The sequence below is a fragment of the Saccopteryx leptura genome, chromosome 5 (genome assembly GCF_036850995.1).
Source record: "Saccopteryx leptura isolate mSacLep1 chromosome 5, mSacLep1_pri_phased_curated, whole genome shotgun sequence".
Lineage (NCBI taxonomy): Eukaryota > Metazoa > Chordata > Mammalia > Chiroptera > Emballonuridae > Saccopteryx > Saccopteryx leptura.
Window position 1 is genome coordinate 112,878,161 of NC_089507.1, and position 22,681 is coordinate 112,900,841.

The following is a 22,681-nucleotide window of genomic DNA, read 5'->3' on the forward strand; positions in this document are numbered from 1 at the left end:
AGCCAAGGCTCCACTGGAGCAAAGTTGGCATGGGCACTGAAGATGGTTCCACAGCCTCCATCTCAGGCGCTAGAATGGCTCCAGTTGCAACGGAGCAACACCCCAGATGGACAGAGCATTGCCCCCTAGTGGGCATGCTGGGTGGATCCCAGTTGGGCGCATGCGGGAGTCTGTCTGTCTGCTGCCTTCCCCTCCCCCCCACTTCTCACTTCGGAAAATACGTAGTGGATCAGTGATTTTATTTTTAGCAAGAGAGACAGGAAAGGAGAGAGGATGAGAAGCATCAACTCTTAGTTGCAGCACCTTAGTTGTTCATTTATTGCTTCTCATATGTGCCTTGCCTGGGGGGCTCCAGCTAAGTTAGTGACCCTTTGCTAAAGCCAGTGACCTTTGGGCTCAAGCCAGCCACCATGGGGTCATGTTTATGATTTCATGCTCAAGCTGGTGAGCCTGCGATCAAGCTGGTGAGGCCTAGGTCCTCAGCATCCCAGGTCAATGCACGGCACCACCACAGGTCAGGCTGATCAGTGGTTTTCAATTAGTGTGCCACAAGAATATTTAAAACATAGCATCTGACTGTTTAATCAGGGACACTGACGCTTTTTCATTAGACTGTCAAATAAAATATGACAGCAGCCAACACACTACCTGTTCAATGTGAATAAGTCAAAAAAATTTTTGTCAGATCAGCCAAAAATACATTTTTGGCATGGTGCTGAATTTTGGTAATTAGTTTATGTGCACTGAGAGATGAGAGCAGCTGAAAATGGCTGCAGCCAAGTGTGGGTGATCACCTTGTGAGGTGCAACTGTGCTCGCAACCCTGCCCGGCATCTCAAGGGAGTGGTGCACATACCACGAACCCGGGGACCTTCACAAGTCAGGTTCCCAGTGCAGCTTGCACTGAATACAAGCTTTCTCATCACGTAGTCAAAACATGGTAATAACTATCCTGAGTCAGAGACTGTCTGCACATAAATATGACCCTAGAACAGCACTGGGGATGGGGTGCTGATAGCCTCCCCTGCCGTCGAAATCCACGTATAGCTTGACTTCCCAAAAGCTTCGCTAGTGATAAGCTAATGCTATCACCAGAAGCCTTACCAATAGCCTAAACAGACAACACGTATTCTGTGTATTATTTTATTTTGTAAAAGATTTTATTGATTTTGCAAAGGGAGGCAGTGAGAAATATCAGCTGGTAGTTGCTTCTTTCTAGTTGTTAATTGATTGCTTGTCGTATGTGCCTTGACCAGGTAAGTCAGGGTTTGGAACTGGTGACCTCAGCATTCCAGGTCAACGCTTTATCCACTGTGCCACCTCAGGCCAGGCTTCTGTATATTTATTTTATTCTGTATTCTCACAAGGAAGTAAGCTAGAGAATAGAAAATGTTATTAAGAAAATCTGAAGGAAGGATAAATACTTTTACCGTGTTTATAGACAAAAATCTGGTTATAAATGAAGCTGTGCAGCCCAAACCCTGTTGTTCAAGGGCTGGTTATAATTCTCTTATTATTCTTTAAGATGATTTCAGGGTTGAGGTTCTAATTATGAGATTTCTAATCTCAACATGGAGATTAATTTAAATGTGGAAATCAAAATAATGGCATAACTTTTATATTAATAACTGAATGGTTAAAATGAATGTTTGAATTATATGAGAATTGAATTTCCCATGTTCATGCCACATAAGGGGAATTGTTAATAAATTCTCAGGTTCTGAAAAAACATGTAATTTTAATTGGTGCTTTTTTTTAATATGTAGGCTATATTGAATACTATCTGAAAGAAAATAAAATTTTACAAACTTTTGAATTTTGGTATACTTTAAAGAAAATTTGTTTACATGGTTGTTACAAGATTTTTAAAAGTTTAGTCTTATTTCTGTTCAGATATCAGTAATGAGTTATGAAGAATAGCTTTCATTAGGAATAAGGTATAGAATTGTTCTGCAATTTTCTCGAAGCCTACAGTTAGAGGAGTTTACCCTGTGTTCTCAATGAAAACAAAATTAACAAGCTACCACTGAAATGCTGTGGTAATAATTTATAGACTATATCCTATTTCTGGTGGCTAATTACTAGCCTGTTTTCTGTTTAGGCTCTTACATCAGTTGTCAATTACAGAGAACCCAAGTCTGTTTGCAAAGCTCCTGAATTGGTAAGTTTGACAATTGCTTAAAAACAATCTTATGAAACATCAATATTAGAAACCGAAAACTGAAACTGAATTATTAAAAATAAAAATAAAAGTGAAGGAATTCAGGAACGAAACCCTCTTAGATACCAGTATGGTGATTACCAGAAGGAAAGGGGGTTGGACAGAAGCACAAGAGGGTAAAGGGGATAAGTGGTGATGGAAGGAGACTTGACCTGGGGTGGTGACCACACCATACAATGTAGAGACGACATATTATAGAATTGTACCCCTGAAGCCTGTGTAATTTTATTTATCGGTATCACCCCAGTAAGTTCAATAAAAAATAAAAATTATTACCTACATCATATATCATTTGGCATTTATTTAAGAAGTGTAGTAGGCCATATATACTATCGCCTTTTTAAAAGAAATAACTGAAGGAGAAAGTACTCCATTTTATAAAGTTTAGGTTTTAAAGTTATATGCCTTGAAATAATTTGCATTCTCATAGAGATTTTATTTTATCTGACATTGAAAAAGATTGGGCGATTAATTTTTTATTACCAACCATTAAAGGAAACTTAATTATAAGGTTTTTGAAAGAGTGAAAAAAGAGTACTTGTTTAATGTAAAAAATTATAGAACTACTCAAAACTCATCTAGGTGTTCTTTTGAAACTTATATTACCTATATCAATGTTTATTGTTCACTGCGTGTTGATTAGAACTTTGACTTGTTTATAGTTCTTTTTTAATTTTCCTTGTGAAATGTATTTTGTTCTTTAGTGCACATTAATTATTTTTAAAAAATAATTACTGATTGATTTTAGAGAAAGAGGAAAGAGAAGGAGAAAGAAACACTGATTTGTTATTCCATTATCTGTGCATTCATTGGTTGATTCCTGTATGTTCCCTGACCAGGGATTGAGTCCACAACCTTGGTGTATTGGAATGACACTCTAACCAACTGAGCTACCTGGCCAGGGTTTATTATTTTTAAAACATCAGCTTGAGGATTGCAGAGACCCTGTCCACTGGTATCTGTACTATTGTCATGTTGCCTCTTTTGAGGCATGATATGTGCAGGAAGATTTACTGTCACTTTCTCTTTGAGCTTGCTAAGTACTGTGACAACTTACTGAAGAAGTCAGCAAAGGGGATGACTGAGAATGAGGTGGAAGACAAACTCACCAGCTTCATTACTGTCTTCAAATATATCGATGATAAGGATGTTTTTCAAAAGGTAAGTTGTGAACAGAGAAGGTTTATTTGTTTAGTCAGATTTGATTTATTATTAAACTTGAAGCCCTCAGAAAGGAAATAATCTTCATAAATATTTTTTTAATATAGTTTTATGCAAGAATGCTGGCGAAACGTTTAATTCACGGGTTATCTATGTCTATGGATTCTGAAGAAGCTATGATTAATAAGTTAAAGGTAATGTAAGCCTTTTATCTGATAAGGTCCTAGAAATTATTCCACTGGCACATAAAAGTATTAATTTCAGCATTATACACAATAACAGGAAATAATTTATCAACAGGTGACTGGTTAAATGTGTACGATGGTGTAGTCATGTGGTGGGATATGCAGCTACTGTGTTGTATATTGACACAGAATTATCCACGAGATAAACTGTTAACAAAGATTTGTATTAATACAAATGAATACACCTAAAATATTCCTTTAAGTACAGGTTTCATAGTGTAGTAGAATTTTCATTTTTGCCTCATTTTAGCTTATACATTGATTAAATAAGTAGCAGCTGATTCATATTCATCCTGAGTTATTCCGTAGTTGGTCATCTTCCTATGTAGTAGACTTGAGTATAATATACGGACCCTTGACCATAGACCTAGCAGTAGTAACACGTTCTTATTAATATAGCTTATTATTTTTCTTTTTAAATCATATATTTTTAAAAAACTTTTTCCAGCAAGCTTGTGGCTATGAGTTCACCAGCAAACTGCACCGGATGTACACGGACATGAGTGTCAGTGCCGACCTCAACAACAAGTTCAGCAACTTTATCAAAAGTCAGGACACTGTGATCGATTTGGGAATTAGTTTTCAAATATATGTACTACAGGTATGACTATGTTTTATTGCAGGCATCACTAATGTTAATAGTCTGATACAAAGGAGTAATACATTGGTGCCTGGTTACCTCACTTTTGATCACTGGAGTGTAGCATTTATTTATTTTTATTAGATGAGAGAATGGGAGATAGTGATGTGGACTCCCACATGCACTCCAACTGGGGTCCACCCAGCAACCCTATCCTGAGCCAGTGCCCGAGTACCAAGCTATTTTTAGTGCCTGACGCTAATGCACTTAGACCAGCCAAGCTATCCTCTGTGCCCAAGGTGATGCTCGAACCAGTCAAGCCACTGGCTGTGTGAGGGGAAGAGAAAGAGAAGTGGGAGATGGAGAGGGGGAGTGAAGCAGATGGTCACTTCTGTGTGCCCTGATGGGGATCAAACCTGGGACTTCCATATGCTGGGCTGACACTCTATCCACTGAGGGTACTTTTAATTGTTTAAGTCATTTATAAATATTGACTCTCAAAGTAGATGTTTTCCTGTTTGACTTTTTTTTTACTTTCTCATCTAGGCTGGTGCGTGGCCTCTGACGCAGGCTCCTTCGTCCACGTTTGCAATCCCCCAAGAGCTGGAGAAAAGTGTCCAGATGGTGAGTTCGCAGGACAGACATTATGGAGATTTTCATAATGTCTCCATGTTATTTCACCTTAAATGTTTTCCCAAAGTCTTAACAGCTTGTGTGATATAAATGTATTATTAAAAAATTAATCTTACCTTGAAGGAAGAATGTAAATTATTATAGTTACTGATACTAAAACTCAAATGCTATGGTTGACAGAGTTCTTTGTCAAAACGTGTCTTTTACTCTTTGATAAATCTATTATCTGCTTTAGGGAGTTTTTAATTATAACAAATTTTCGTATTAGAAGAAAGTTTAAAACTTGATACTTAAAACTATCGTTTTCTAATTTTTTGTTTGAATTTTTAGTCATTTTTATACCTCATTTATCCCTTGTAGTTATTTTTATTTGGGGGCTATCATTTAGGTAAATATATGGAATGTGAACTATTCTAGGAAAATGGGTTGAAGTTGGAAAATTTAAGTAAAAATTGGCTTAAAGTATGACTGAATAGAAACTTTAGAATGCGTTCCAAACGCTTTCTGAGAGACTGTACAGACTAGATCTTTTACACTTGTATTGAGCTATATAACTCACATACCACAATGTGGTCTGTTCAAGCTGCTGTCACAGCGCCTCATGCTGGGTGGCTTATGAACAGCAAGCATTCATTCCTCCTAGCTCTGGAGGCTGGGAGTGAGATGGGCCATGTGCTGAGGCCTCTCCAGGCTTTTGTCTTCTCATTGGCAGAGGGGCTGGGAGCTCTCTGGTCTGTTTTTCTAGTAGTAGGACTTCCTTCATGAGGGCTCCCCTTTCAACCTAAACCTCCTCCAAAGGCCCCGCCTCCTGACACCATCGTATTGCACATGAGAATTTTTTTTTTTTATTCTTATATCATTATTATTTTTTTTAATTAAATTTAATGCAGTGACATTGATAAGTCAGGGTACATATGTTGAGAGAAAATATCTCTAGATTATTTTGACATTTGATTGTGCTGTATATCCCTCCCCCAAAGTTAAATTGTCTTCTGTCACCTTCTATCTGGTTTTCTTTGTGCCCCTCCCCTCCCCCACCCCTCTCTCCTTCTTCACCCCATCCCCCCTCCCCCAACCCCCCGCCCCTGTTGCCATCACATTCTTGTTCATGTCTCTGAGTCTCATTTTTATGTCCCTTCTATGTATGGATTCATCTTAGTTTTTTTTCTGATTTACTTATTTCACTCCGTATAATGTTATCAAGGTCCATCCATGTTATTGTAAATGATCCAATGTCATCATTTCTTATGGCTGAGTAGTATTCCATAGTATATATGTACCAAAGCTTTTTAATCCACTCGTCCTCTGACGGACACTTGGGCTGTTTCCAGATCTTCGCTATTGTGAACAATGCTGCCACAAACATGGGGATGCATTTCTCCTTTTGGAGCCGTTCTATGGTGTCCTTGGGGTATATTCCTAAAAGTGGGATAGCTGGGTCAAAAGGCAGTTCGATTTTCAGTTTTTTGAGGAATCTCCATACTGTTTTCCACAGTGGCTGCACCAGTCTGCATTCCCACCAGCAGTGCAGGAGGGTTCCCTTTTCTCCACATCCTCGCCAGCACTTATTCTGTGTTGTTTTGTTGATAAGCGCCATTCTGACTGGTGTGAGGTGATATCTCATTGTGGTTTTAATTTGCATTTCTCTAATGATTAGTGATGTTGAGCATTTTTTCATATGCCTATTGGCCATCTGTATGTCCTCTTTGGAGAAGTGTCTATTCATCTCTTTTGCCCATTTTTGGATTGGGTTGTTTGTCTTCCTGGTGTTGAGTTTTACAAGTTCTTTATAAATTTTGGTTATTAACCCCTTATCAGACGTATTGTCAAATATGTTCTCCCATTGTGTAGTTTGTCTTTTTATTCTGTTCTTATTGTCTTTAGCTGTGCAAAAGCTTTTTAGTTTGATATAGTCCCATTTGTTTATCCTGTCTTTTATTTCACTTCCCCGTGGAGATAAATCAGCAAATATATTGCTCCGAGAGATGTCCGAGAGCTTACTGCCTATGTTTTCTTCTAAGATGCTTATGGTTTCACGGCCTATATTTAAGTCTTTAATCCATTTTGAGTTTATTTTTGTGAGTGGTGTAAGCTGGTGATCTAGTTTCATTTTTTTGCAGGTAGCTGTCCAATTTTCCCAACACCATTTGTTAAAGAGGCTGTCTTTACTCCATTGTATTTCCTTACCTCCTTTGTTAAATATCAGTTGTCTATAGAGCTGTTGGTTTATTTCTGGGTTCTCTGTTCTGTTCCATTGATCTATATGCCTGTTCTTATGCCAGTACCAGCCTGTTTTGAGTACAACGGCCTTGTAGTATAACTTGATATCAGGAAGTGTGATACCTCCCACTTTATTCTTCTTTTTTAAGATTGCTGAGGCTATTCGTGTCCTCTTTTGGTTCCATATAAATTTTTGGAATATGTGTTCTATATCTTTGAAGTATGTCATTGGTATTTTAATTGGTATTGCATTGAATTTATAAATTGCTTTGGGTAATATAGACATTTTAATGATGTTTATTCTTCCTAACCATGAGCACGGTATATGCTTCCACTTGTTTGTATCTTCCTTGATTTCTTTTATCAATGTTTTGTAATTTTCCGAGTACAAGTCTTTAGTCTCCTTGGTTAAGTTTATTCCTAGGTACTTTATTTTTTTAGTTACAATGGTAAAGGGGATTGATTCTTTGATTTCTCTTTCTGACTGTTCATTGTTGGTGTATAAAAATGCTTCTGATTTCTGAGTATTGATTTTTTTTTTTTCTTTTTTTTTTTTTTTTTTCATTTTTCTGAAGCTGGAAACGGGGAGAGACAGTCAGACAGACTCCCGCATGCGCCCGACCGGGATCCACCCGGCACGCCCACCATGGGGCGACGCTCTGCCCACCAGGGGGCGATGCTCTGCCCATCCTGGGCGTCGCCATATTGCGACCAGAGCCACTCTAGCGCCTGGGGCAGAGGCCACAGAGCCATCCCCAGCGCCCGGGCCATCTTTGCTCCAATGGAGCCTTGGCTGCGGGAGGGGAAGAGAGAGACAGAGAGGAAAGTGCGGCGGAGGGGTGGAGAAGCAAATGGGCGCTTCTCCTGTGTGCCCTGGCCGGGAATCGAACCCGGGTCCTCCGCACGCTAGGCCGACGCTCTACCGCTGAGCCAACCGGCCAGGGCTGAGTATTGATTTTATATCCTGCCACTTTGCTGAATTTATTTATCAGGTCCAGTAGTTTTTTGACTGAGACTTTAGGGTTTTCTATATACAATATCATATCATCTGCAAATAATGATAGTTTTACTTCTTCTTTTCCAACTTGAATGCCTTTTATTTCTTCTTCTTGTCTGATTGCTGTGGCTAGGACTTCCAGGACTATGTTAAATAAGAGTGGTGAAAGGGGGCACCCCTGCCTTGTTCCTGATCTTAAGGGTATTGCTTTTAATTTTTTCCCATTGAGTATGATGTTGGCTGTGGGTTTCTCATAGATGGCTTTTATCATGTTGAGGTATGTTCCCTGTATTCCCACTTTGCTGAGAGTTTTGATCATGAATGGGTGCTGGATTTTATCAAATGCTTTTCTGCATCTATTGAAATTATCATATGGTTTTTCTTCTTTTTGTTTATGTGATGAATCACATTGATTGATTTACGAATATTGTACCAGCCTTGCCTCCCCAGAATAAATCCCACTTGTTCATGGTGTATGATTTTTTCCATATATTGTTGGATCCGGTTTGCTAATATTTTGTTGAGGATTTTAGCATCTAAGTTCATCAGGGATATTGGCCTATAATTTTCTTTCTTTGTGTTGTCTTTGCCTGGTTTTGGAATCAGAATTATGCTCGCCTCATAAAAGGAGCTTGGAAGTCTTCCTTCCTCTTGAATTTTTTGAAATAGTTTGAGAAGGATAGGAGTTAGTTCTTCTTTGAATATTTGGTAGAATTCCGTTGTGAAGCCATCAGGCCCCGGACTTTTCTTTGTTGGGAGTTTTTTGATAACTGTTTCGATCTCATTTGTTGTAATCGGTCTGTTTAGGTTTTCTGATTCTTCCAGATTGATTTTTGGAAGATTGTATGTTTCAAGGAATTTGTCTATTTCATCTAGGTTGTCTAGTTTTTTGGCATACTGTTCTTCATAGTATTTTCTTACAATATGTTGTATTTCTGTTGTGTCAGTTGTTATTTCTCCTCTCTCATTTCTAATTTTATTTATTTGAGTCCTCTCTCTCTTTTTCTTGGTGAGTCTACTTAAAGGTTCATCAATCTTGTTTACCTTTTCAAAGAACCAGCTCCTAGTTTCATTGATCCTCTGTATTGTTTCTTTAGCCTCTATGTCATTTATTTCTGCTCTGATCTTTATTATTTCCTTCCTTCTACTACATTTGGGCTTTACTTGCTGTTCTTTTTCTAATTCTTTTACATGCAGGGTTAAGTTGTTTATTTGAGCTTTTTCTAGCTTCTGAAAGTGTGCCTGTAGTGCTATGAACTTCCCTCTCAGCACTGCTTTCGCTGTGTCCCATAAATTTTGAGTTGTTGTATGCTCATTGTCATTCGTTTCTAGGAATTTTTTTATTTCTTTTTGATCTCATTCTTGATCCATTCGTTATTTAACACCCTGCTATTTAGTTTCCATGTGCTTGAGAATTTTTGAGCTTTTCTGCTGTGATTCATTTCTAGTTTCATGCCGTTGTGATCGGAGAAAGTGCTTGATATGATTTCAATCTTCTTAAATTTGTTGAGAGCACTTTTGTGCCCTAACATGTGGTCTATCCTAGAGAATGTACCATGAGCACTTGAAAAGAATGTATATTCTGTTGCTTTAGGGTGAAAGGTTCTGAAGATATCTATTAAATTGAGTTGATCTAGTGTGTCCTTTAATTCTGCTGTTTCTTTGTTAATTTTCTTTCTTGAGGATCTATCTAGTGATGTTAGTGGGGTATTGAAATCCCCTACTATTATAGTATTGCTGTTGATCTCGCCCTTTAAATCCATCAAAGTCTGTTTTATATATTTGGGTGCTCCTATATTAGGTTGCACATGAGAATTTTAGCGTGACTTTGGGGGACGCAAACACTCCAGTCATAACACTCTGAATTCACTCATTTAAAGTATACAGTTTTTTTGAAGTATATGATTTTACTGATTTTTAGTATATTCACAGAGTTGTGCAACCATCATCACCAGTTAATTGTAAAATATTTTTATTACCCCAAAATTACTCCAGAATAAGTCCCCTATGCATTAGTGGTCACTCCCTCTTCCCCCCGCCCCAAACTCTCTTCTCCCCTGCCCTCAGCCCTAGCCAATCTGTAGAGCCCCCTCTTCTGGACAGCGCAGATCGAGTCCTACCATATGTGTTCTTATGACTGACTTCATTTACTCAGCACAGTGTTCACCCATGTTGTAGCATGCGTCAGTGGTTCATTCCTTGTTATTACCAAATAATATTCCATTGTAGGGATAGGTCACATTTTATTTATCCATCATGAGTTGGTGAACATTTGGGCTCTTGGTTGTTTCTGCCATTTTGGTATGAATAATGCTGCTGTGAACATTCATGTACAAGTTTTTGAGAATACATGCTTTCATTGCTCATTAACATGGCCCTTTTTTTTTTCTTAACTCACCAAAAGAGGCATCTTATTTCTTGAGTGGATGGAAGTTTGGGTAGCATAGTTTGTCTAGAGAAATCTCCATTATCTTTTTTTTTTAATAATTTTTTCATTGATTTTAGGGCAAGTGGGGAAAGAAGGGAGAGAGAGAGAGAGAAGCATCACCTTGCTCCACTTAGTTGTTCCATTGTGTTGTGTACGCACTGAGTGCTTCTTGGACATGCCCTGACTGAGGGTTGAACCTGCAACCTTCAGCGTCCCAGGTTGATGTTTTATCCAGTGAACCACCTGGCCAGGGCTTCATTATCTTTTGTAAACTTCTGATTTGGCAGTGACTTGAGGTTGTGAACTAGTGAACTATAGATAGATTTATGAAGTTTAAAATGAAAATAGTATTTGACTACACTGTGTCCTAGAGATGTTCACAATGGGTAGTTTGGGTTATCTTTTTATAGTAAGTATGCTACTTTTTATTTCCTTCAAAATAAGGGTCATACATAAAACAACAATATAGGCTCTGGAATCATAATTCCTGATTTCACATATCTAGTATGCCATTTACTGTGATCTGTGATTTAGGGCAATTACCTTTTAAATTTTTTGCTGATAGTGCTGGAAAACTTTTTTTTTTTCATTTTCTGTTGCATGAGGTTTTAGAACTGTTTCTATATATTTCTGCACCGCGAATTCCAAATCTGAAATTTACTTTTTGGTGCATGCTCTAGTTTTATGTAATTTTAATTTTTTTTTGTTACAGTTAATGGCATGCATTGGTTTTTAAATTGGAGTTAAAGGGCAATGACTTTTGGATTGAACATAACCACAAGGCAATTAATGTTTTACAAACATCACTTTTACATAATTGTAGTTTTTAAATGTAAAAATTATTATCTGATAAAAACACCCTCTTACTTTGTTTTAAGATTGAATCATGGCTTCTTCGAGTAGGCATAAATGTAAGAATAGTCCTGACATCCTCTATTATATATGTGGCTGTTACACACTTCAACATCAAAGGCATAATATTTCATCATTTGTGACACGTGCATATATTGCCTATTTTCAAGTTCTCCTTGGTGATCAAGACAAGAATTGGGCTCCTCATATTGTGTGTCATAATTGTGAGGAAATGCTTTATGACTGGACAAAAAGAAAACGCAAAGGAATGCCTTTTGGTATTCCCACGGTTTGGCGTGAACCTAAGGACCACAGCAGTGACTGTTATTTCTGTCTGATTGATACAAAGGGTATCAGCAAGAAAAAACGGCATATGATCGCATATCCTAATATTCCTTCAGCAATACGACCTATCCCACACTCTGAGACACTCTCGGTTCCAGTTTTCAATGGTTTTATTTCTTCTAAGGACGAAGAAAGTGAATTTGGTGATCAAGTGTATTTTGATAAGATGCATGAGGAAATGGTTGTAGAATCTGAAGGGTCTTCTTCTGATGCCAAGCAGTCATTAACCCCTCAGCAGTTTAGTCAACCGAAATTGAATGACTTAGTAAGAGATTTGGGCCTATCAAAGAAAGCAGCTGAGTTATTACCCTCCACATTTCAAGAAAAGAATGTGCTTTACCGGTCAGCTAAAGTATCCCATTTCAGGAAGCGTTAACAAATTTTTGTGGACTTTTTTTCCTGAAGACAAATACTTTGTTTACTGTCATGATATCAGCAGTCTTCTCAGCCAGCTAGGTGTTACCACTTACAGTCCAACAGAATGGTGGCTATTTCTTGAAAGCTCTAAACGGAGTCTGAAATGTGTTCTCCTACACAATCGTAATGTTTATGCAGCAGTTCCAATTGGTTATTCAGCTCATCTGCGAGAAGATTATAATGACATAAAAATTGTCCTCGACTTTCTGAAGTATGAGGAGCATATCTGGATCATTTGTGTAGATCTTAAAATGGTAAATTTCCTGCTAGGACAACAGAGAGATTTCACGAAGTATCCTTGCTTTCTGTGTTTGTGGGACAGCCGAGCTCGGGAGAAACACTGGACACAGAAGGAGTGGCTGAAACGTGAAGCTCTGGAAGTAGGAATGCAAAATATTTGTGAATGAACCTGTATTTAATTGAGACAGGATCACTTTTTCCCCCACTTCACATCAAACTTGGCTTAATGAAGCAATTTGTTTAGGCTTTGAATAGAGAAAGTGAATGCTTTCAACATATTATTTCTGCTTTTCCTGCCTTGTCTTTCGAGAAGATAAAAGGTGTTTCGATGAACCACAGATTCGAACCCTCATGCATGATGAAGAATTCGCCAGGAAGATGAATCAGGAGGAGAAAGCAGCATGGCAGTCTTTTGTGGCAGTTACAAAGAACTTCCTTGGCAACAAAAAAGCAAAAAACTATGAACTTCTGGTTCAAAGGATGCTGTTGGCTTTCCGCAACATTGGATGTAACATGAGCGTTAAGATTCACTTCCTAAACAGTCACCTTGATAAGTTTCCCGAAAATCTTGGAGCTGTTAGTGATGAGCAGACTACTGCTGGAGCATCAAACGAGATTGTCCTCAACAAATACACAAATGCAAAAGCTACAAATGCAAATTTTTGCCTGAATAGAATTTAAATGTTTTGCACAAATTTTATGGTTAAAGTAAGTGTTTTAATGTGTTCTATTTTGAGATTGTAGACAAATTCTAATGCAGTCATATCTTTTAGTGTATTAGTGTATTTACTGCATTATAAAATTATTACATTTTCACATAGATGATGCCCAAGAAGACATTCTACTTCATTATGTTAAACTAAATGTTGAAAATTTTACAGTAAGATGAAAACCTAAAATCTTGAATTGCAAAAAAACTGTAGCTTACAGAGAAAAACTAATGTCAGATTTGAGAACAGCACACTCGAATTAGGTAAGAACAAGTGTTTTTGTGAATGCAACAAAAATTTTGTTCCCCAGTGTAATAGTACTACTTCAGAGTGTGCGTATGAACATGAAGTGGAGTCTTGTAAAGCACGAAGCATTTAACATGGTATGTGTGAGCACTCCATCAGCAGTAGCTGAGATCACAAGTAATAGTAGCGTGGTGGTGCCTATAGCACAGTACAGTCTATAGGCAGCCAGGTGGACTTCAAGATATTATGTGGACTCTCAGAATAGTATAATTTAGGATATTTCACATCTTCTTAGAAAAGTTATTAAAGCAGAAACCATCAAACTACATGAAGAACATTTATTTGGATGGACAGAGTATGAATTTTCCAGAAAGAATAGATGCAAGCTTAAGCAAGGGCTGGGTAGCCAGGTAAAACATTTTGATATATTTGTGACCAGGCAAAAGAAACTGACCCTTCACTTTTGACAGCCTTAAAACACTTCTTCTTAGGAGCCTGATTTTCCCATTGAAATGAAGACAGAATGGGGGCGGGCAGAAATAAAGTTGCATTCTAACTTTATGTTGTTCTCTCTTCACTTAAAATAATAATTTTTTTCTTTTTTCTTTTTTTTTTTTTTTTGTATTTTTCTGAAGCTGGAAACGGGGAGAGACAGACTCCCGCATGTGCCCGACCGGGATCCACCCAGCACGCCCACCAGGGGGCGACGCTCTGCCCTTCCGGGGCATTGCTTTGTTGCAACCAGAGCCACTCTAGCGCCTGGGGCAGAGGCCAAGGAGCCATCCCCAGCGCCCGGGCCATCTTTGCTCCAATGGAGCCTCGGCTGCGGGAGGGGAAGAGAGAGACAGAGAGGAAGGAGAGCGGGAGGGGTGGAGAAGCAGATGGGCGCTTCTCCTGTGTGCCCTGGCCGGAAATCGAACTCGGGACTTCTGCACACCAGGCCGACGCTCTACCACTGAGCCAACCGGCCAGGGCAATAATTATTTTTTAATAATAGTTTTTTTTTTGAATAAAATTTTTTTATTTTTCAGTTATAGTTGATATACGATGTAAGTTTCACACTGCAGTGATTAGACATTTCATAACTTAGTGATCATTCCAGTAACATGTCATACCCATCTGACACCACACATAGTTATTACAATGTTATTGACTGTATTCTCTGTGCTGTACTTGACATCCCCATGACTATTCTGTAATTACCAATCTCTACTTAAAAATCTCTTCACCTGAAACCCCCCTTTACCTGGCAATCATCAAAATGTTCTCTGTATGTATGAGTCTGTTTTTGTTCTACCTGTTTATTTTGTTTTTTAAATTCAGTTGTTGATAGATATGTACAAGGTGGGACAAAAGTAGGTTTACAGTTGTTTGTATGAAAAATAATGCAATGATAAATTAATAATAAGACAGCTTTACACCTACTTTTGCCCCATTCCTGTATTGCCATTTTATTATACACATTTTTTATCTTGTTGCTTTTTCTTCTTCTTGAGAAAAACCCTTTAACATCTCATGTAATGCTGGTTTGGTGGTGTTGAACTTCTTTAGCTTATTTTTTGTCTGAGAAGTTCCTTATCTCTTCTTTGATTCTAAATGATAGCTTTGTTGGATAAAGTAGTATTGTTTGTAGGTCCTTGATTTTCATCACTTTGAATATTTCTTGCCACTCCCTTCTGGCCTGCAAAGTTTCTGTTGAGAAATCAATCAGCTCACAGTCTTATGGAAGCTCCCTTGTAAGTAACTAACTGCTTTTCTCTTGCTGCTTTAAAAATTCTCTGTCTTTACCATTTTGCATTTTATTTATGGTATGTCTTGGTGTGGGCCTCTTTGGGCTCATCTTGTTTGAGATTTTGTGTTTCCTGGACTTGTGTATCTATTTCCTTCACCTGGTTAGGGGAGTTTTCTGTCATCATTTTTTCAAATACAATATATTTCTAATTACTTGCTCTCTTCTGTTCCCAGCACCCCATGATGTGAATGTTGGTACACCTGAAGTTGTTGCAAAGGCTCATTATACTATCCTTGTTTTTGAATTCTTTTTTCTTCTTGTTGTTCTGATTGGGTGTTTTCTGTTTTTTTTCTTCCAGATCTCTGAGTTGACCCTCTGCTTCATCTACTCTACTGTTGATTCCCTGTAATGCATTCTTCATTTCTGACTGGTTCTTTTTTATATTTTCTAGTTTCATTTTTATGTTTTCTATCTTTTTGTTGAAGTTCTTGTTAAGTTCCTCTTCTTTTCCCCTGAGTTCACTGAGCATCCTTATAACCAGTATTATATATACTCTGCATCTGGTAAATTGCTGACCTCCATTTTGTTTAGTTCCTTTTCTGGAAATTTTTCCTGTTCTTTCATTTGGGACGTGTTTCTTTGTCTCCTCATTTTTGACAGCTTCCCTGTTTGTTTCTATATATTAGGTCAAGCTGCTGTGTCACTGGTAGCAGAGTGGCCTTATGTAGTAGGTGTCCCATAGGGTCCCATGGCACAGCCTCCTCATTCACCTGAGCTGGGCATTTTAGGTATTTACTCTGCCCCTCATGGGCTGTGTCCACCCCCCTGTTGTAGCTGAGCCTTGAATGCTGTTGGAATGTCAGTGGGAGGGGTTTACCCCCAGGCTGATCCTCTACAAGGACTAGTTGTGACCATGATAGAGGGTTAGTTGTGCAGGCCCCCACTGCCTCCACAGAGCAGGACTTACTTCAGTGGGGCTGTGGTGCCCTTCAGTGTGTTGTTGTGGAGATGGTTGCGTGGTGATGCTTAGACGTGGTCTGAAGCTGTCTACTGGGTAAGCTGGCTCTGGGGCCTCCCAGGAGGTGCCGGCCAATGTCAGCCACTCCCTGTGTTCTGCCCAGGGCCACCTAGCATGAGCTACACAGTGATCTCAGATGGCCACCACTTGTGCTGGGCTTGGAGGTGCCCAGGAGAGGCCAAGCTGTGAACCAAGACAGGCTGCCACTAGTGCCAGCCCTAGAGCCACTTATGGAGAGGTATAGGGCACACTGAGGCCACTAGTGCCAGCCCTAGAACCACTTATGGAGAGGTACAGGGCACACTGAGGCCACTAGTGCCAGCCCTAGAGCCACTTATGGAGAGGTACAGGGCACACTGAGGCCCTAGAGCCACTTATGGAGAGGTACAGGGCACACTGAGGCCACTAGTGCCACTTATGGAGAGGTACGGGGCACACTGAGGCCCTAGAGCCACTTATGGAGAGGTACAGGGCACACTGAGGCCACTAGTGCCACTTATGGAGAGGTACAGGGCACACTGAGGCCCTAGAGCCACTTATGGAGAGGTACAGGGCACACTGAGGCCCTAGAGCCACTTATGGAGAGGTACAGGACACACTGAGGCCCTAGAGCCACTTATGGAGAGGTACAGGACACACTGAGGCCCTAGAGCCACTTATGGAGAGGTACAGGGCACACTGAGGCCCTAGAGCCACTTACGGAGAGGTACGGGGCACACTGAGGCCCTAGAGCCACTTATGGAGAGGTACGGGGCACACTGAGGCCCTAGAGCCACTTATGGAGAGGTACAGGACACACTGAGGCCCTAGAGCCACTTATGGAGAGGTACAGGGCACACTGAGGCCACTAGTGCCAGCCCTAGAGCCACTTATGGAGAGGTACAGGGCACACTGAGGCCCTAGAGCCACTTATGGAGAGGTACAGGGCACACTGAGGCCACTAGTGCCACTTATGGAGAGGTACGGGGCACACTGAGGCCCTAGAGCCACTTATGGAGAGGTACAGGGCACACTGAGGCCACTAGTGCCACTTATGGAGAGGTACAGGGCACACTGAGGCCCTAGAGCCACTTATGGAGAGGTACAGGGCACACTGAGGCCCTAGAGCCACTTACGGAGAGGTACGGGGCACACTGAGGCCCTAGAGCCACTTATGGAGAGGTACGGGGCACACTGAGGCCCTAGAGCCACTTATGGAGAGGTACAGGACACACTGAGGCCCTAGAGCCACTTATGGAGAGGTATAGGGCACACTGAGGCCAGAGACTGATTATTTTAGAAATTTTAGGAAAATAGCTTGTTAATACAATAAACTTTATTAATGTGTGACCATCATCTGGTTTCAATTCCCTCATATACGAATAGGAAATGGGTTTTCTTCCTACTATAAAACTATACTTCTAAGAATGTTCTCTCCATTTGGATTTTCTTGAATTACCAGTAGAGGAAGTTTGTCTTCATACTTTTTTCTAATCCAAGTTTTCAGTTACATAGGAATGAAAATCCATTTCTGTTTACTTCATACTGTACATTTTTTTACATATACATTAATTCACCTTTAGTGATTATTTATATTTTTATATCTTAATATTAAATATAGCTATTTATCAAAAATTAATTTCATTTTACAAATATATATCTTAATTTTTTTTTCTTGAGAGAGACAAGAAGGGAGAGAGATGAGAATAATCAACTCATAGTTGTGATACTTGAGTTCATTGATTATTTCTCAAGCCAAGCCAGCGACCCCTTGCTCAAGCCAACAACCTAGGAGGGCCTCAAGCTGGTGACCGTGGAGTCGTTCATGTCTGTGACCCCAAGCTCAAGCTGGCTAGCCTGTGCTCAAGCCAAAATGGCCCACACTCAAGCCAGCGACCTTGGGGTTTCAAACATGGGTCCTCAGCATCCTAGGTTGACGTTCTATCCACTGAGCCACCACCAGTCAGGCTATACATACATATCTTAAAACTATGGAAATTAAGCTTTAATTAAAAGTGATTTAGGCCCTGGTCAGGTTGCCTAGTAGATAAGAGTGTCATCCAAGAGCCTGAGGGTCATGGGTTCAAACCACACCTCCTGCCTCTCCCTTTCAGCCCCCTTATTCCCTCCCTCAGTCAGGGCCCATGCAAGAAGCCATCAGTGAGTTCACAACTAAGTGGAACTATGAGTTGATGCTTCTCTTTCTCCCTTCTCCCCCATCTCTTTCTCTCCCCTTCCTGTTTCCCCTTTTCTCCCTCTTGCTCTTCTGCATCCAGTGGCTCGATTGGTTCCAGGGTCTCCCCAGGTGCTGAGGACAGCTCAGTTGATTAGAGTATTGACCCAGATAGGGGTTGCTGGGTGGATCCTGGTTGGGGCAGGTGCCAGGAGTCTTTCTGTCTCCCCTCCTTGCACTTAAAAAAAAATGCTAGTTTAGTCAAAATATAGATAGTTCTTACTAATAAACTTTGATAGTGATTATTTAATGATATAATTAAGCAAGTTTTTTTTACAATTTTTGTCTTTTAATACCAGATAAATTTATAGTATTTTCATTTGGAACTGAATCTTTTGTTTTGACTATCTAATCAGATTTTAAATTTAAAGAAATTTATTTTAGTATATTGATATAATTAATAAAACGTTATTGATTGCACCAGTTGCTAGGAATAAATAAAGGTAAAAGTAAAAAAGAGATAAAACTTGTCCCTTCAGAGCTTTGAATATATATCTGGAAGCTAGTTTGCACTTAAATAATTTGTAAAGAACATTTTAAACTTTTGGTTTCTCAGTTTCAGAAATGTTTTATTTTGATTTCCCACAAATTCATTATAAATGTTTCATAATTAAATTATAAGTTGCATACTAGTTGAATTTTACTGACACAACCTTTACAGATTATTAATTAGTCAAAGCATACTTCTGGGAGCCTTTTGCGACATATTTTTATTTTCTCTTTATCTACATTAGAACCAGGAGGAAAGTCTTAAGTATTCTAGCTGCCAGTCATTTCCTGTTTATCTTACAGAGGGTTGATGGGTTTGCTCATGGAGGAGAACACTGCACCCTTGGAGGGAAAGCAAACGTAACAACCTTGAGTTTCCCAGGACTAGGAAAACTTGGAATAAAGTGCTGAAGAATTTTTGGCTGGCAGTGAATCAGTTTTGTTATAAGGAGTGGGCAGAGTGCAGCTGATAGGTCAGATGTTGGTAATAGCTTTATTTAAACTTCTTTTTGAAAGTATAGAAAGTAGCCGGAACAGTGGATAGAGTGTCGACCTGGATGTTGAGGTCCCAGGTTCGAGACCCTGAGGTTGCAGGCTTGAGTGTAGAGTCGCAAGCTTGGGCGTGGGATCATCAGAATGATCTAATTGTCACTGGCTTGAGCCCAAAGGTCACTGGCTTGAGGCCCAAGGTCGCTGGCTTATGCAAGGAGTCACTGGCTCGGCTGGAGCCCCACCCTCACTCCGGTCAAGGCACATATGAGAAGCAATCAATGAACAACTAAAGTGACTCAACTATGAGTTGATGCTTCTCATCTCTCTTCCTTTCCTGTCTCTCACTTAAAAGTAAAAGAAAAGAAAAGAAAAGAAAAGAAAGAAAGAGAATAAAATGTAAAGTTTGTAATACAGATAAAAGCTTTAGGTATATTACATATGGCATATCATGCTAAAATGTTCACAATTCTGAATTATGACATGATACACTTGTTTATTTTTCAGTTTTGTAATGCTGTTGAGTTTTTATCTTTTTTATACTTCAATATTATTATCTCCCTGTATATTTTGTAACAGCTCTTTAAAAGATATGGACTCTTATTTTTTGGATTGGTGACCTACTATTACACATTCAATCCAATGACTGAACTTTTTAAATTTCAAAGCTACAATATTAGAATGTTAAAGTCAAGTTTTTGCAATACTGTCAACAAAAGAAAATACAGAGACAGGTGCCCTGTAGCTTTGCTTATCTCAGTGTTTGGGTATAGAGGTTAAATCACAGATGTCACTTTGTAGGTGACCACAGACAGTAGTCAGTCTATACTTCAGGTAAGACATGACTTGTATGTTCACATTGATGTTCATATGATGGTGCTTTTGATCTGTCATCAGTATTGATCAAGTCTAAATCGATAACTTGCAAAAATGATAGTGAATCATCACGTCATTTCTGAATTTATACAAGAAGTCAAATGTGCAGGGCTTCGCTGAGTGGGGAATAGCAAGGGAGGGACAAGAGCTGGAGGAATAGTGTTTGTGTGATATTTGCATGGATGTGTTTCCTCATCTGTAACAAGCAAGTAGGTACATATACCAGATCGGCTCTGATGTCGTTATGGCGCAAGTGTTTTCTAACTTTCTCAGTGTAGTAGTCACAGCCAAGTAAATTATATTACAGTAGCTGAAAGTAATTTGATGTTTTTTATTTTTTTACAGTTTGAATTATTTTACAGCCAGCATTTCAGTGGAAGGAAACTTACCTGGTTACATTATCTCTGCACAGGTAAAATGAACTTAATTATGTTCAATTTAAGAAAATTGACCTGCTATGATTATGTTAATACGTTAGAGATTTCCTATAGCCTAATTGTAGGTTTTTTTCTAATGATGGTTTTTAACTTTTTCTCCTCTACCTTCCTGTCTTTCTGATTACCATTAAAACAACTGATAATGAAATTTAAGTGCTATATTTTTAATATTTTATAGTTATGCTGCTTGTATTGTTATTGCTTATTTTTTAAATTTCTGAATTTTGTATGGTTTATTACATTTCTTAACAAACTACTTTTCATAGACCTTAGTTAGATTTTATTTAGAAACTTGATGAGTCAGATACTCCGAAAAACCTGTTCTCTCTAAATATGCCAGATGTTGGAAATTTTATTAACTATTATAAGCATCATCAGTAGATATAACCAGTGGATTTTTATTTGTGGTACTATTATTGGACTGAAGTAGTAAATGCTTTCTCAAGAATGTTCCAGTCAGTTTCTAGTAGATTCTAATTTTAGAAAAGTTGATCACAATCTTATCATTACCTTTATTTTTCTCTGGAACATAAGAGATGGTATTAATTTATTATTATTATTATTATTATTATTAATTAACAGTAATAGCCTGCCTGGTGATGATGCAGTGGATAGACATGGACCTGGGATGCTGAGGTCCCAGGTTCAAAACCACGAGTCACCAGTTTGAGTGTGGGCTCATCCAGCTTGATTGTTGGGTCACCGGCTTGAGTGAAGTATCGTTGACATGACTCCATGGTTGCTGACTTGAGCCCGAAGGTCACTGGCTTGAACTTCAGGTCGCTGGCTTAAGCAAGAGGTCACACTGACTTGGATTGAGTCCCCGTCAAGGCACATATGAGAATCAGTCAATGAACAGCTCTAACTGCTACAGTTACAAGTTGTTGCTTCTCATCTCTCTTCCTTATTGTCTCTCTCAATCTCTCTCAGAAAAAAACAAAAACAAAAAAAACTTGTTCTGCAGTGCCCAAAACGTTGACTGATCCTGGACTGATCACTCTGAGTTCTGTTTTTTTCAGGACCTTTTATTTTGTACTTACACACATATAATCAAAATTAATCTTTTGTAGTCCATTTCACATGACCAAGTATTTTTATGGTATAAGCCAAATTGTTGGAAATGGGGAATAAAGTGGTATTTGAAGGAATTTAGAATCAGAAGATAGAGAGTTAAGTATTAGCCTACTAGCTTTATAACCTTGAGCAAGTTACTTCTCTAAGCCTGTTTCCTCATCCTTTAGCTTTGTGAAATTTATCAACTCAGAATATATCTTCTGTGGTCCAGATACTTCTAAGTGCCAAGTCGACAGAGACTCAGCCCTAAAAAAATCTCACATCTATTCGAAGGACAAAGATATAATTATAGCACAGTGTTTTGAATGTTGTCGTGAAAAGGCAAGCCCAGGGGATTGTGGATCACAGAGAATGGTAGTGACACACAGCTACTGGGTAGGTAATATATCTGACCTTTGTTTTCAAGGATAGATATAACTTAGCCAAAACAGGCGTAGAAGAGTGTTGTGAGTGTACAGTGTGGTCCCTCATCTATCACAGGTATTGGGTTCCAGAACCCCCACAATAGGCGAAAATCTGCAAAGTAATGACCTTATATTTTATTATTTATATATGTTTTAAGGTATATAAACCCTTTCCACACTCTTATAAATCTTTTCTACACTGTTATTAACCTTTCTCACACTTAATTTTGCTTATTTTACCACAAAAATAATTAAAATAATAAATATATAAAAATACCTGTCATATAACGAAAAATCCATGATACAAAATTAGATAGATACAATTTAAAAATCTGCGAGACAGCCCTGGCCGGTTGGCTCAGTGGTAGAGAGTCGGCCCAACATGTGGAAGTCCCGGGTTCGATTTCCGGCCAAGGCACACAGGAGAAGCACCCATCTGCTTCTCCATCCTTCCCCCTCTCCATTTGCTCTATCTCTCTCTTCCCCTCCCACAGCTAAGGCTCCATTGGAGCAAAGTTGTGCCAAGCGCTGAGGATGGCTCCATAACCTCTGCCTCAGGCGCTAGAAGGGCTCTGGTTGCAGCGGAGCAACCTCCGGATGGGCCAAGCATCGCCCCCTGGTGAGCATGCCAGGTGGATCCCGATCGGGCATGCAGA

The 22,681-nt window shown here is 39.2% G+C and overlaps 1 protein-coding gene across 3 annotated transcripts in view; it reads left to right on the forward strand.

Annotated features, from left to right (window-relative positions):
- Nucleotides 1-22,681, forward strand: part of CUL2 (cullin 2) — a 119,440-nt gene that overhangs the window by 74,682 nt on the left and 22,077 nt on the right. For all 3 annotated transcript variants that reach the window (XM_066384899.1, XM_066384897.1, XM_066384898.1), the window contains exons 12-17: nt 2,101-2,160; nt 3,253-3,381; nt 3,489-3,575; nt 4,075-4,227; nt 4,753-4,830; nt 20,456-20,522. In XM_066384899.1, coding sequence (XP_066240996.1) covers nt 2,101-2,160; nt 3,253-3,381; nt 3,489-3,575; nt 4,075-4,227; nt 4,753-4,830; nt 20,456-20,522 — 574 coding nt within the window. The remainder of the gene's footprint in view (nt 1-2,100; nt 2,161-3,252; nt 3,382-3,488; nt 3,576-4,074; nt 4,228-4,752; nt 4,831-20,455; nt 20,523-22,681) is intronic.